General features: G+C 36.0%; 1 protein-coding gene across 1 annotated transcript in view; it reads right to left on the bottom strand.

The window, feature by feature from the left end:
- Positions 1–1,832: 1,832 nt before the first annotated feature.
- LOC145684139 (pyrroline-5-carboxylate reductase 1, mitochondrial-like) overlaps positions 1,833–15,692 on the bottom strand; it is a 68,098-nt gene continuing 54,238 nt past the window's right edge. Inside the window, exon 7 of the mRNA XM_081756066.1 lies at positions 1,833–2,082. Coding sequence (XP_081612192.1) covers positions 1,967–2,082 — 116 coding nt within the window. The 3' untranslated portion in view covers positions 1,833–1,966. The remainder of the gene's footprint in view (positions 2,083–15,692) is intronic.

Raw genomic sequence — 15,692 nt, forward strand, 5'->3', positions numbered from 1 at the left:
GTTGAATCGAAGTTAACTTTCAATTCCTTGTAAATATCACTTTTCACAATTCTATTACAGGTGCATGGTTCACTTCAACAGAAATAAAAATCATTTACATGTAATCACTATGTTTATGATTACGTAAAATAAAAATCAAATAAGGAATGGCTATTTTTTAAAACTATACTATTTGTAAGTTTTTTTGTTTAATTCTAGTAAGTTATTACGAAATACTTTTATGGAAAAAGCTCCTTATATCATTGAAAGAGCACATCCAGGGTAATTTATAATTATTTACTATATTCCCTTTTAGTTCTTGTAACAGGTTGAAAGTCGAGGTGTTGAGCGCGAAAGATGATAAACGGCAGAGATTTCCTCAAATTTCTCTTCGTGGAAATTACAGTATGTTGAAAAAGCATATCGCAACAAAACATGGTTTAAGTAGAGTGTACTCGTATACAGTCTATGGGGTAAGCCTGTATACACACAAAATTGTTTGATTTTTTTTTCAGTTGATATGCACCTAAAATTTTGTAATCTGTAACTCTTAAATTCCTTGAAATAATAAATCTAAAACCAAATACCATGAGCATGTGAGGGAAAACAAATGAACTTTAATTATTCCTGTGAACACCAATATGGAAAGCTCTGCTTTAATTACCTATATACAGACCATATGAAAATATATATTTGTTCATTATGGCTTTGAAAATATGTAACATGTATGTTATCCTTCTTATTCACCTCAACCATAGGTTGGTGGGCAACATGGAAATTTTAAAAATTTTCTCTTGCTTGGGAGAACTGTTTTATACTTTGATAAGGCCTCTTCTTCGTGACTGTATCTAGATATTCTATCCTTGGTCTTCCTGTTCCTGGCTTTCCTACTGCCTTTCCTTCTATCAGCACAGTGATCCAATCGGAGTGCCGAATAAGATGGACAAGCCTTATCTTTCTTCTTTTCCCTATTATCTTCATGATCTGTCGTCCTTCATTAGCTTCCTTTAGTACGTCTTCATTCCTTTTCCCTTCGGTATATGATATGCGCCTAAAACAAAATTGACCCAAGTAACGGTTGCTATTAATATAATTGTTGCTTTGGTCAGTATTGTTTTATTTATGCAATATGAAAAGTTTTGGCTACGAATGTGAAATTAATGGAAACATTGACTTAAGAGGCCTCATCCTGACGAAATTAAAATACCGCTAATTTTACAGTAATTATGTGATATCTTCAAATAGATAAAAGATAATTGAAATGTGGAACAAGAGCGCCCTAGACAATATTCTTTTACATGAGATACCGTTATCACGACTCACTTATCTGCTTTCGATTTCGAGCTATTTTGAAAATCGGCATTTATTTTCGCGTTTCTAAACGGCTGAAAACGGGAAGCCACTAGGTGACTTGTGATACGGTACCTTACGCAAAATAATATTGTCTAGAGCGCTCTTGTTCCACATTTCAATTATCTTTTATCTATTTGAAGATATCACATAATTCCTGTAAAATTAGCGGTATTTTAATTTCGCCGGGATGAGGCCTCTTAAAAGTGAGAATAATGTTGCAATTGCAAAGTCTCGTCGGCAGCAAATTCTAGATAATCAAAATGTTGTGGCAATATATCATATTGATATTTTCATTTTCTTGTGTCTAGAAGAGTCAATCCTTAATGAATGTTTCGATAATAAAGCATATTAAAATAAAAAAGGTAAAATAAGACATAAAAATAATAAAAATTCAAAAAAAAACTTTTTAAAAGCACATGATAAACATTTCTTTCTACAGGTAAAATTCCAAAAATATACAAATTCCATATAGTATCCAAATAAATACAACAGCCAATAAGTATTGTTCTAGGGTATCTCTTAGGTATTCTTTATTAACAATGCATACAAGATTTGAACTCCCATTCACAGAGGTTCTTGTTTTTTCAAATCGGCTTCAATTTGCCAATAGCGATGTGATTTTGTCAGTTTCATTTTACTTTTTATCTTGATTTGCTGACAATGATTTAAGTGTGGCTGCTTCAACGGCCCCAGCCATTGCAGCTCGTATTCCGCATTTCTCCAGATAATGAACTGCTGTTATTGTGGCACCTAGGATCAAAAGGAAACCATCTTTAATTTCCGATTCAGCATTAAAAGTTAATTGAATATTGGTCCAGCATTGCTAATGCTAGTGTCTATCAAATAATCACATAATCAACCTATTATATATTACAAATTACCCCAGAACTTTTGTTAAAATGTTTACTTTTGGAAATTAGTTTTCACTTACTCACGTGTTAGTACTCAAAAGATTTACAAAATTTGAATTAACGCTCTTGCTTCCATTTTAAAATAAGTTTCTAGATGAAGAGTTGTATGAATCCAGTCTAACTCAGGATAGAATAAAACAACCAACCATCGCAGTGGCACCTATCGGCAAATAGCAAATATAAGAGTCAAGTATACAAGAAGTATGAACAATTTAGTAGGATATGCAGTTGTAAGAGAAATATGAAGAGAAATCACAATCACAATCGTGCAAAAAGTGTGTTTCTCTGGTAGCGAAAGGGTTAAACAACATGGGCTATAATCAAAATCGTTTTACGTGTGATTAACGTAGTACTAAGGGTTTCACCAACGCGCGATTACATTTTTTGTATTCAGAAACATTTCCGTGATGTTAGCCACTATTTATTTGATTGGATATGAGTTTAGAGTCTCTTTTACCAGCGAGGCTAAATGAGACTTGGAATTATAACTAGTGTGGAATCCGAACCACATGAAAGGCAATTGAACACCGCACCAGGCGTGCGTATGCTAATCATATAGCCATGAGGGAGCTCTATCCACGACTTACGTCGAAAGATGCCAGTCATGACTTTCCGCAGGGTTGTCCAAACACATTAGAAGAAAACAAGGTAAGATAGATTGTTAAATAAGCATAACGCTAGAAATTAATGCTTCAAAGCAAAATCAAGCAAAGCAATAGTTTTAAATGACAAAACACAAATATGTACAGTGATATAAGGAGCTCTTGTTTAATAATAAGAATTTAAGTTGTAATACAATCAAAACTACTGCATACTGGACATCAGTTAAATAACAAATTATTCAAGAAGTCTTCCTACACGCCATTTAATGCTAAATCTTACGTCTTTCTAGATTAAAGAAAAGCTATTACGCATAATTTATTTCATTCATACAATATAGAAGGTTTAGTCATAGCAATATTTTCTCAACCCGAACGGCAGGTACGTATGTACTCTGTGATCGATCGTAAGTACAAGTCAAACTGGTCTAAGAGGTAATGTGGCTAGCGAACTATTTAGATGGCCTTTTGAAGAAAAAATTGTTTTTCGATTTTTCGTTTTTTTTCGTTTTTTTTTTTTTTGAAAATGTTTCCGTTTTTCGAAAAAATCTTGTTTTCCAGAAATTTTTCGTTTTTTGAAACAATGTTCGTTTTTCGATTATCTTCGCTTTTGTTTTTTGTCTTTTTTTAGAAAAACTTTATTTTTCGAGAATATTTTCGGTTTTTGATGTTTTTTGTTTTTCGATATTTTTTCATTTTCGAAAAAATCAGAAAACTTTTTCGTTTCTTTGTTTTGTTTTTATTCTTCAATAGTTTTTTTAAATTATCAATCATAATCTTTTATTTGATTTTTCTTTTTAAAAATCAAAGAAGGATGGTATATATTGCAAGCGATTGATAAAAGTCATTCGATCTTCACAAAGATTGTCACGGCGGTAGACTTGGACAACGTTCGTTACCATGTATAATGTTATGGTGTGCAGGCTTTTGGTTCCCGAGTTATTGGTCATCAAATTTGTGCTTGTATTTAAGTGACGAAACCAGTGGACGAAGTGAGAAGTTATGTGGTGGCATGCCATACCGCCTCTGGTTTTTCAGTAATGAGGGCATACAGTCTCTATTTTTTAGTGATCAAGACAATATTTAAATAGCCGGTATGTTGAGTCAAAATCATAATAAAACATACCACCTCTGCCTTTTTCCCACTCCAAACACTGGACGAAACTCATCCAATCACGACCAAAATTAGTATGGTTGTGGACCGTGGAGAATTTAGTAAGTACTTTGAATATTATGGTGCGGGGAATTTCGATTTCAGAGTTATTGCCTATCAAATTTGGGTTTAACTTAGTAACATCAAGAAGACTCACTAAGACACATTTGATTAAACTCAAACGATCTTAACCAAAGGTGGTATGAACGTAAGGGCGGATGTTCATGCAAATGTCCGTTGCGTTCGTTGCTTGCGATTTTTATGTGTAGCCAACAGAAAATTGTGTTGCACATAGAACCGTACTTAAACAACTTTTACAATTGGCTATTCAGCCACATCGCAAGCAAAGAACGAAACGGACACTTGCATGAAAATCCGCCATAGATCTTAAAGAGTTTGATATGAATGGAAGTCCAGTATGAAAAATATGGCGTGCAGACTTTAGGTTTAGTTATTAGCCATCAAATGTACGTTCGGACTCAGTGAAATCAAGAAATTTTATTAAAGCGCGAAAAATGGAACTCATCTAATCTTTACCGAACTTGGCATGGTAGTAGATCTTGACGCGCTTAATAAACCATATTCAATTGAGTTACTGGTCATCAAAGTTGGGTTTGGATTTCCCGAAAGAATATTGTATAACATGTTATCGACGGAAATCATCTAATCTTAACCAAAATTAGTACAGTTATAGACTTTAACGTATTTAGTATACCAAATTAACAATATGATGTATAGGCTTTTCGTTCCCAAATTATTGTCCATAAAATTTGGGTTTAAACTTGGTAAAATCAAGAAATGTCATTAAACTCATCCGATATTAACCAAAGTTGATATAATCATAGACTTTGACGAGTCTGCTAACGTTACTACATCGGTAAATTATGTTACCCGATATTCTAGCTTGCCAGTTCTAGCTTGTGTACTAATTAATAAAACAGTTTGAGAGACTTGCTGCAAGTTATTTATTAAGTTTTCGCACAAATTTTATCCTTTCTGTTATGACATTTATAGGAAAGTTATTTATTAAGTTTTAATAGAAATTTCTTTCCTTCTAATATGAAAGTTACAAAGAAATCACTCGTAAAGTTTTAATAGAAATTTCATTTTTTCTCTTATGAAATTTACAACAGTAAGCAAATTTTTTGTCTTCAAGATTCCTAAAAATCTTTACATTATTCATCCATACTTTAAGATATCTTTTTGCGTAATTTGTAGCATTTTTCATTCATTGCCGTTACAATGCATATAAGCCATTGTATTTTGAATTACAGTTGGAAGTCGAAAATCCAAACTAATTGGGATCACAGTTGGTTCGGATTTTCAAATTGTTCGGATTTTCGAAAAAAAACCAAGAAAATGCCATTTAGGTTTAAATATACTGTACGGTATGCTCTTTATCGATAAAGTAGTTATACAGTACATACAGTAATTACAATACCGTACGTAAGGCTACTTACATTTAATGTTTCTGAAGAACCTACTCGTACACTAAATTACACTGTTCTTGTAACTCACATTTAAAACTTAACTTGTAATAGGCCTAAAGGAAAATAAAAATAAAAATATGTATCACAAACAATCAGATATGAATGAGCTTTTCTAAAAACAGTGACTTCACATAACACCGACGAACAACCCTATTGTTTGTTTATCGCTAGCGCTAAGACAAAATGTAAAAAAGCTTCTAGGGACTGCGTTCGGAATTTTGACGTTCGGATTATTGACGTCCTACTGTATGACAATTTCCAATTTTAGTTTTTACTTAGTTTTGATAGTGGCGTGAAGGAAAACAATGAAGTTCTGATAGAATTCCAGAGGTCCCTTCAATTGCTCCCCTAATAATTGTATACTATACACTACATGTAAAAGTAAAATAATATTTATTCTTATGGAGCATAGTATACTTTTAAAATAATATTTTATAGTATGCACACTAATAAAACCAACTTATTATTTAACCCTCACATGACCTAAGTGAATAACAATCTTAAAACAATAAACAAAAAAGTGAGGAGTATTATTTGAGCTTTAACAAAAATGGAAAGCTATTTTAACTTTTTGTAACGCAGGGAACGTGCAGTTCATTATCAATGGCTGCTAATGCGTTTTGAATAATTTTACTGTTGATAAGAAAAGTTGATTTTAGTTTGTAATCCACTATACATTTTGCTTAAAATTGTAATAATGGATAATCTGTGAAGAATGTAATTGTAATGCGAATAGTCTGTGAAGAGTGTGAGAGGACAATAGTCTGTGACAAAGGAATGAGTCAACAGTTTTTGTGAGCAGGAGGCATATTAGCGAATCCCAAATGTTTCAGGTATCCTCTGATCTTATTGGTCGATACAGATAGGACATCAAGAGTCGTGATCTACATATAGCAGAAAGTAAACGCCAAATGGGTCATCAATCCATACGACGTGGTCCAGAGGTGGTTGCTCGACCACCTCCGAAAATTCTAAGCGTTTGAGTGTGATGAAACTTGTGTATGAGAAGGTCAATAACATCATTCACGTTGTCGTAAATACGATTGTTCTTGAATGCCGGCCATCTTTGTTGTCCGTGGAGTGCCAATTTTTGCATTTGCAAGCATTTATGAAAACTACCGTTGCTCAGGATGTACGAATCAGACGAACACCAAACAAAAACGAATGTTTAGGGGAGAGACTGAGGTACACGGTGAATATGAACTTTTGCGTCTAAATAAATATGCAGGGTTGCAAACCAATACATGAAATCACCAGAAAAACTAGAGAAAATTACACTTTTAAAGGGCTGTATTTTGGAATGGCATAAAGTGGGGTTCATAAGTTTTGTGCTGAATACTATTGCATGTAAAGATTCTGTAGAAATATCCACAGCTATGATACTACTGGCACCGTAGATTTATGGGGATCCGAAAGTTGAAGTTTGTGATTTTGATGCCATTTTGGGGGCATAATATCTCAGGAGGGCAAAGTGCTGAAAAATTACTGCTTATGCCGCAAAGTAATGGAGAAAAAAGTGAGGACATGGTAAAAACGCGAAGAAAGCACCTACGTGACGATGGTCGTAGCCCGGGAAAATTCAAATGTTTGGATATGTTTCATGCTAGATCTCAAAAACTATGCATGGTGCAGCAGTTAGGCCCGCTTTTGTTTGTGTTTAGTTGTACAAAAGCTTGCGAGTAGCCTTTGTTCCATCTTTCTAATTCCATGATCATTGCCACGTCTATACGGTAAGGTGGTTAGCTCCCCCTTGCATCTAGGACACACATAGTCGAACTGTACCGAGGTATTAAGGCATTTAATGTATCAGCCATGGTGGAAACAAGACAAGGTAAGTCCATCAGCGGACGCGTTTTCGTCCTACTCGCGCATTGACGTCACCTTCGACACACGTTCGGGACAGGTTCACAGGAGTAACGCTGTCGATCTGCTTGCTGTCGTATATTCTCTTAGAAATCCGATGTCAAATTACAGTTTTCTACTCACTTTCAGATGTCTATTTGCTATTTCTAATTTAATGTCTACAGTGTCGCAACTAGGCTAGTTGTCGCCCGGGGCAATAACTCGCCTTAGCATCCTTAACCAGCCAAACGAAAACGCACCCCCGACTACACCTGATAAAAGCATCACACAGGAATTCTATTTTATTTTTCTTCAAGTGGTAAAACTTGATTTCAAATTGCAGTACATAATTTAATTTTTAGTATAAATAAACACGCCAAACTAATTAGTATTTGATTGCCAAATAATCTATGAGTAGCACGCTTGACACATTCTTATAATCTCATCATAATAACTGCAAATCACAATATTTTTTGCAACTATATCGGGATGTGCATATGTGTAGAATGAATCAACAGTCTGTTGCTTTAGAATAGAATATTTAATTATGACAAACAATCAAGCTGTTGTCTCGAGTATTCTCCTTGGACATTTGCAAATCTCTTAAATCAATGTAAGTTAAATGAAAACACAAAAAGCTGGAACTGAAATTTCACTTTGCGGGCTCTTTTGACTGCAGGACCGTAACTTGTGGAGGCAGGGGGCAACTCCTCCCAGGAAAGCACTTCGCCGTTCAAGGAGGGCCCACTTTAAGACAAAATGTTCTTACTGCATATATGATACGAACATGAAATTATAAATGAAGCATCAAACAGGTTCACTACATTACATAAACAAAACAGCACACAAAAGGTAAATAAAACAAAAATGAGTCGTGGGACCATTTCAGTAAACTGTCTACTATTAGGGGCCCTAGAAACAATGTTTCGTATGGCTTTGAGATTTGAAATATTGTCCTCCTTAATTAATTTGTCAAGTATGGAACGGGCCATGAGCGTAACTAACGGCTCCGCAGACTTTGCCGTGCGGGAGAGCCCACAGGCTCCGGGGGACCCACAGAGAGTAAAAGAAAGATGGAAAAAAGAGGCTCAAGAATTAGAAAAACAACTTTTCCTAGGGGCCCAAATACGTTTATTAATGCTCGCCCCTCCCCTCCAAAAAATCTAAGTTACGGCGCTGTTTGACTGCAAAGTTTTTTTTTTCTTTTTTTTACAATGTTCTTAAAAGATAGCTTTGAAGCTAACTTATGCACTATGGATATGACCCTAAGGTTGGTGAGTCGTTGTAGTCCTGTTAAGTTTCTGATGTATTTTTATAATGATTTTTAGTTTGCTGAAACTCCTTGCCTTGCCTTATAGTCAAAATAAATATTTGGCTAGCTTTGCGCTCCCCCAATCCGGCGCCCGTGGCACAAGCTCCGTTTGCCCCCTTTAGTTACGTGCATGTCTATTATATTACTGGAATTTTATTCCGGTATGGAAATATATTTAATTTTATAAAAAAAATGCAAGTAGAAAATACAGTCTACTTACACAAGTTTCCTCACCACCTTAGAGGCATTGTTCGTAGTGCGTATTTTTTCTTAAGTGGTATCCCCATTAGGCCTAGTTTCTAAATCCTCCTGCATTGGAAATGAATAGAATTATCTCCACCAACTTTTCTATTTCGTGTGTTCGTTGTACAGCCACACACAGCGCATGAGGGCATTCTTAAAGTTTTCAAAGTCAATGTAAGAAGTACAGATGAGTTCTATTTACACAAGATGCACAGTACGAGATATACAACAATATTTACACGCAGAAAATCTCACCCCCGACAGTGTATAACAAACTAACCAAATCTTTATATAAAAAAAAAAACAATGAAAATGTAGAAAATCTTCAACACAAATGCAACTAACAACCTGTCAATTGAGAGGGTGAGACAATGATTTCTTATACGGAGGGACAGTGACTTGCTGTCGAAGGAGACGTCATGCGAAGGGAGAGGCTCCGTGTGGGTTTACCTTCTCTTATTTGTACCCTGGAGTAGTAATCGCCCCACTTGAGGCAAATTTTACCGCCCCTGGAGCGTGGCGCCCGCCGCCGCCGCCAAATTTTGCGCCCCGGGCGCCCGGCGCCCATTTTTGGGTTACATGGCCCGGGGTCAATGACCTAGGGGGCGCCCACCGCCGCCAAAATTTTGCGCCCCGGGCGCCCAGCGCCCATTTTTCGGGTTACGTGGCCCGGGGTCAATGACCTAAGGGGCGCCCATCGCCGTTAAAATTTTGCGCCCCCAGGCGCCCGGCGCCCATTTTTCGGGTTACGTGGCCTGGGGTCAATGACCTAGGGGTACATAGAACCACCCCCTTTTAGATCTTGGCAGGGTACCTTGGCCCACCCCCTAAATTTTGGCAGGGGTACCTAGGACCACCCCCCTTAAATTTTGGAAATTGCCAAATTTAAAAATTTGGTGTGGTATCCTAGGACCATAGTATGTACCTCTATCAGTATTGGGTGTCTATGTTGTTCCCTTTCATGGGTAAAAAATTGCCAAAAAGTTAAATTTCGGAGGTTTTTGACCTAATTTATCCTCTTGGATGAGGTCCTATTACCTTATATGGTTATATGGTTATGTATAGGGGTCCATTACCTTTCATAAGACATGGGTATATTGGTGCACCCCTTTAAAAATTTGGGAGGGGTACTTTGGCCCACCCCTTAAATTTTGGAAATTGTCCAATTTAAACATTTGGTATTATAGTACAGGACCCTAATATGTATCAAGATAAATTTGGGTGGTCCACCTCGTTCCCTTCTAGGGGTACCAAATTGCCAAAATATAAACGTAAGCAATATGTTGTACCACGTGTTTGTTCTTTTGGCCCAATTTATCCTCTTGGATGAGGTCCTATTACCTTATATGGTTATATGGTTATGTATAGGGGTCCATTACCTTTCATAAGACATAGGTACATTTGTGCACCCCTTTAAAAATTTGGGAGGGGTCCTTCGGCCCACCCCTTAAATTTTGGAAATTGCTCATTTTATATATGTGGTATTATAGTACTGGACCCTAACATGTATTATGATAAATTTGGGTGGTCCACCTCGTTCCCTTTTAGGGGTACAAAATTGCCAAAATATAAACGTAAGCAATACGTTGTACCACGTGTTTGGTTTGACCTAAGTTATCCCCTTGGATGAGGTCCTATTACCTTATATGGTTATGTATAGGGGTGTATTACCTTTCATAAGACATAGGTACGTTTGTGCACTCCTTTAAAAATTTGGGAGGGGTACTTTGGCCCACCCCTTAAATTTTGGAAATTGCTCATTTTATATATTTGGTATTATAGTACTGGACCCTAACATGTATTATGATAAATTTGGGTAGTTCACCTTGTTCTCTTTCATGCGTAAAAAAAAAAAAAAATGCCAAATTTTACTACAACCACGTGTTTGGTATTTTGGTTCACCCCTTGGATGAGGTCCTATTACCTTATATGATTATATGGTTATGTATATTGGTCCATTCCCTATTATAAGACATGGGTATATTGATGCACCCTTTAAAAAATTTGGGAGGGGTATCTTGACTCATCCACTCAGTTTTAGAAATTGATTAATATAAGCATTTGGTATCTTCGTACAGGTCTTCAATATGTACCACTATAAATTTGGATGGTCCACATCGTTCCCTTTCATGGGTAAAGAACTGCCAAAAATCAAATTTCGGATGTTATTGACCCCTATTTAATACGTTATATGGTTTATTACCTCTATATGTTTATGTTCTCTTTTAAATTTGGGAATTATCAAATAACAAAATTCGGTAAACGTTTTCTAGGACCCATTGGTATTTATGGTTATGTATATTGGTCCATTCCCTATTATAAGACATGGGTATATTGATGCACCCTTTAAAAAATTTGGGAGGGGTATCTTGGCTCATCCACTCAGTTTTAGAAAATGATTAATATAAGCATTTGGTATCTTCGTACAGGTCTTCAATATGTACCACTATAAATTTGGATGGTCCACATCGTTCCCTTTCATGGGTAAAGAACTACCAAAAATCAAATTTCGGATGTTATTGACCCCTATTTAATACGTTATATGGTTTATTACCTCTATATGTTTATGTTCTCTTTTAAATTTGGGAATTATCAAATAACAAAATTCGGTAAACGTTTTCTAGGACCCATTGGTATTCCTCTTATGGCCAAATATTCAAAATTTAAAGGTTATTGACCGGCTTTATTATTGAATAAGTACAGGATTTATTACTTTTTCATAAGACACAGGTGTATTTGTGTACCAATCTTAAATTTTGGGAGGGGTACATTTCTTATTGTCATATCAATAATTGGTAATTGTTCTTTGGGTAAATTATTGTGAAATATGAGTATGATCACGTGATCAGTTATTGACCTATGATGGGATTAGGAGTCCAGGACATTGGTACATTTAAACTTTGTAGGATAATTTGAGAATGCGTCATTGGTATTGATTATTCGGTGGTCCACTTCGTTCCCTTTTAGGGGTACAAAATTGCCAAAATATAAACGTAAGCATTACGTTGTACCACGTGTTTGGTTTTTGACCTAATTTATCCCCTTGGATGAGGTCCTATTACCTTATATAGTTATATGGGTGTATACAGGTGTTTATTTCCTATTGTAAGACATAGGTACATTTGTGCACCCCTTTAAAAATTTGGCAGGGGTGCCTTGGCCCACCCCATCAATTTTTGGAAATTGCCCAATTTAAACATTTTGGTATAATAGTATAGAACCCTAGTATGTATTACTATAAATTTGGGTGGTCCACTTCGTTCCCTTTTAGGGGTACAAAATTGCCAAAATTTTAGTACAAACACATGTTTGTTTTTTTTTTGGCTCATTTTATTCCCTTGGATGAGGTCCTATTACCTTATATAGTTATATGGGTGTATACAGGTGTTTATTTCCTATTGTAAGACATAGGTACATTTGTGCACCCCGGCAGGAGTGCCTTGGCCCACCCCTTAAATTTTGGAAATTGCCCAATTTAAACATTTGGTATAATAGTATAGAACCCTAATATAGATCACTATAAATTTCGGTGGTCTATCTCGTTCCCTTTTAGGGGTACAAAATTGCCAAAATATAAACGTAAGCATTACGTTGTACCACGTGTTTGGTTTTTGACCTAATTCATTTCCTTGGATGAGATCCTATTACCTTATATGGTTATATGGCCATGTATAGGAGTCCATTCCCTATTATGAAACATAAGTACATATGTGCAGCCCCGGGAATGGTACCTTGGCCCGCCCCTTAAGTTTTAGAAATTGCCAAATGTAAACATTTGGTATCATAGTACTGGACCCTAATATATATTACTACAAAATTTGGGTGGTCCACCTCGTTCCCTTTTAGGGGGCATTTTGTTCCGCTTTAGGAGTGAACATGGATACCTTGGAATCGTCCCGAGTTTGATTCTTGGAAATGTTGAATTTAACGTCCCCGCGAAAACGGTGAGAAATGATAGGACGAAACATGAACTTACTTGACTGAGGATTGAAGCAGGGACCTCATACAGTAGAGACAAGCGCTAAGCGACCGTACACGTGTATTGATTACTATGCAATGGTCCCGAGTTTGATTCTTGGTGTTAGTTTCAGGAAATGTTATCGTCCCACTTGAAACAATGATGAGAAATGAGAAAACATCATAAACTTACTTGCTTGCGGATTGAAGCTGAGACCTCACACATCAGAAAAAAAAAACGCTGAGCCACCATGCCAACTTCAGTGCGAGCAGTTTTGTGTATGAAAAAGAACATGAACAGATTATGTTACATTACTACACATTTCTGCTCGCATAGAAGCTTGTTATTGTGAAATTGCAGAATCTGCTTATACTACATCAGCATTTTTTCTCAGCTGACGGACTTTTAAAGCTCAACTTTACATTTATGTCAAAGACAGTTTCGTAACATATCGATGAGTGTTACATTTTTTCAATCAAGTTTAAGGAAAATGAATCACATTTTTAGATGTGTTAATTGAATGTCGTAAGAAACTAACGAGTCAACGGTATGATGTCATGATCAAAAATTGCGATACTAGATGTCGTAACGATTGATGTGTAAGGGGAAAAAAAAACATGAATAATGTCACAACCAATCAGATTGTTTCTTACATCCCGTTTCGGCTCATGATACATGATGAAAGCTGTGTTTTCATTGGTTCTCCGTGATGTCATTGATTCATTTCCTCGTTTCTGATTGGCTGATAGTGTTGTCACTTTATAGTTGAACCCGTTTCAGACCTAAATAAAATTCTTAATTTCATTTTTGAAGTCCTACTTCCACGAAGATCTTGAATGAACGTAGATGTACCTCTAGTGACATCGTGACTTTACTCCGTTCCTTGAATTTGAGGTAAGTATCGACCGCGTTTTCTTAACATTAATGGAGTGCTTTTGCATGAGGATAACATGCTTCAACGGTGCAGAAACCAGTGGAGAAAAAAAAAAAGGAATTCAGGTACGTCACATTTGCGTTTCTTTTTCTCACCTCACTCTCTCTTGATCAGTTAGTTCGATGTTAATAATCTGTTTTTTCTTCTTTCACAGGAAACAAAATAAATATTACCATGTATATTCATATGTTTTATTTTCTCTTTACAGAATTTGTACCCGTCACGGACACGTCTTCCTTTGAAGAAAAAAGAAATTCTGTATTCATTTTCACATGCTAAAAATAAATGTACAAAAACATGATTCTGTGTTTTTATTTCACATCCTAAAATCAAATTCTTTTTCCTGTACTGCGATTTCAATTTATTTTTCTGAATCAGTTTACCGGTAAAATAAATCAATGTTTTGCGGAAAAAAAAATCAAACTAAATTTTTGTTTCAGAAAATTTTTTGTGTACGAAAAAAAACTGATTCAGAAAATTTTTGTGTACGAAAAAAAAAATGTTTTCAGAAAAAATTTTTGTGTACGAAAACAAAATTCTGTTTCAGAAATTTTTTTGTGTGTACAAAACAAAAAACTGTTTCAGAAAAATTTTTATGTACAAACAAAATTCTGTTTCAGAAAAAAATTTTATGTACAAACAAAATTCTGTTTCAGAAAAAAATTTTGTGTGCAAAACAAAAATCAGTTTTCGTCACGAAACTGCTCCGACTAAATGAATCGATTCATTCTGATAGTGTTGGCAACACTGGAAAAATTTCGGTAAGTATCGCTCAGGCACTGAGTTACAGCGAACACAACTAGATTCGAACCAGCAACCTTAAATGTCTGATTCATCTCTAAATACAGCCAACTAAACAATAAGATTATGTGTATACGTCAATGCTTTGCACTGAGTCAACAAGGTTTTCTTCAAGGTCAAAGTTGCACACGAAGTAAAAAAGATGACAACGCAGATCTTCTATCTTTCTATATGAAACATAAACCTAGTATAAACTGCTCGCACTGAAATGTGTAATGTAACATAATCTGCTCGTCTTCTTTTCATACGCGAAACTGTTCGCACTGAATGGAGTACGGCGGCTCAGCGCTTGTCTCTAACGAGTGAGGTTCCTGCTTCAATCCACAACGAAGTAAGTTCATGTTTCCTCCTATCATTTTTCATCATCGTTTCAAGGGGACGTTAAACTCAACATTTCTTAAACCAACACACACAAAATCGAACTCGGGACCATGACATAGTAATCAACAAACTGAACTTCTCAATGGGCCATGGTGACTCAGCTCTTATTTCTGATGTGTGAGGTCTCAGCTTCAATCCGCAAGCAAGTAAGTTTATGATGTTTTCTCATTTCTCATCATCGTTTCAAGTGGGACGATAACATTTCCTGAAACTAACACCAAGAATCAAACTCGGGACCATTGCATAGTAATCAATACACGTGTACGGTCGCTTAGCGCTTGTCTCTACTGTATGAGGTCCCTGCTTCAATCCTCAGTCAAGTAAGTTCATGTTTCGTCCTATCATTTCTCACCGTTTTCGCGGGGACGTTAAATTCAACATTTCCAAGAATCAAACTCGGGACGATTCCAAGGTATCCATGTTCACTCCTAAAGCGGAACAAAATGCCCCCTAAAAGGGAACGAGGTGGACCACCCAAATTTTGTAGTAATATATATTAGGGTCCAGTACTATGATACCAAATGTTTACATTTGGCAATTTCTAAAACTTAAGGGGCGGGCCAAGGTACCATTCCCGGGGCTGCACATATGTACTTATGTTTCATAATAGGGAATGGACTCCTATACATGGCCATATAACCATATAAGGTAATAGGATCTCATCCAAGGAAATGAATTAGGTCAAAAACCAAACACGTGGTACAACGTAATGCTTACGTTTATATTTTGGCAATTT

The sequence above is a fragment of the Thermobia domestica genome, chromosome 4 (assembly GCF_964235325.1).
Source record: "Thermobia domestica chromosome 4, izTheDome1.hap1.1, whole genome shotgun sequence".
NCBI classification, from domain to species: Eukaryota; Metazoa; Arthropoda; class Insecta; order Zygentoma; family Lepismatidae; genus Thermobia; species Thermobia domestica.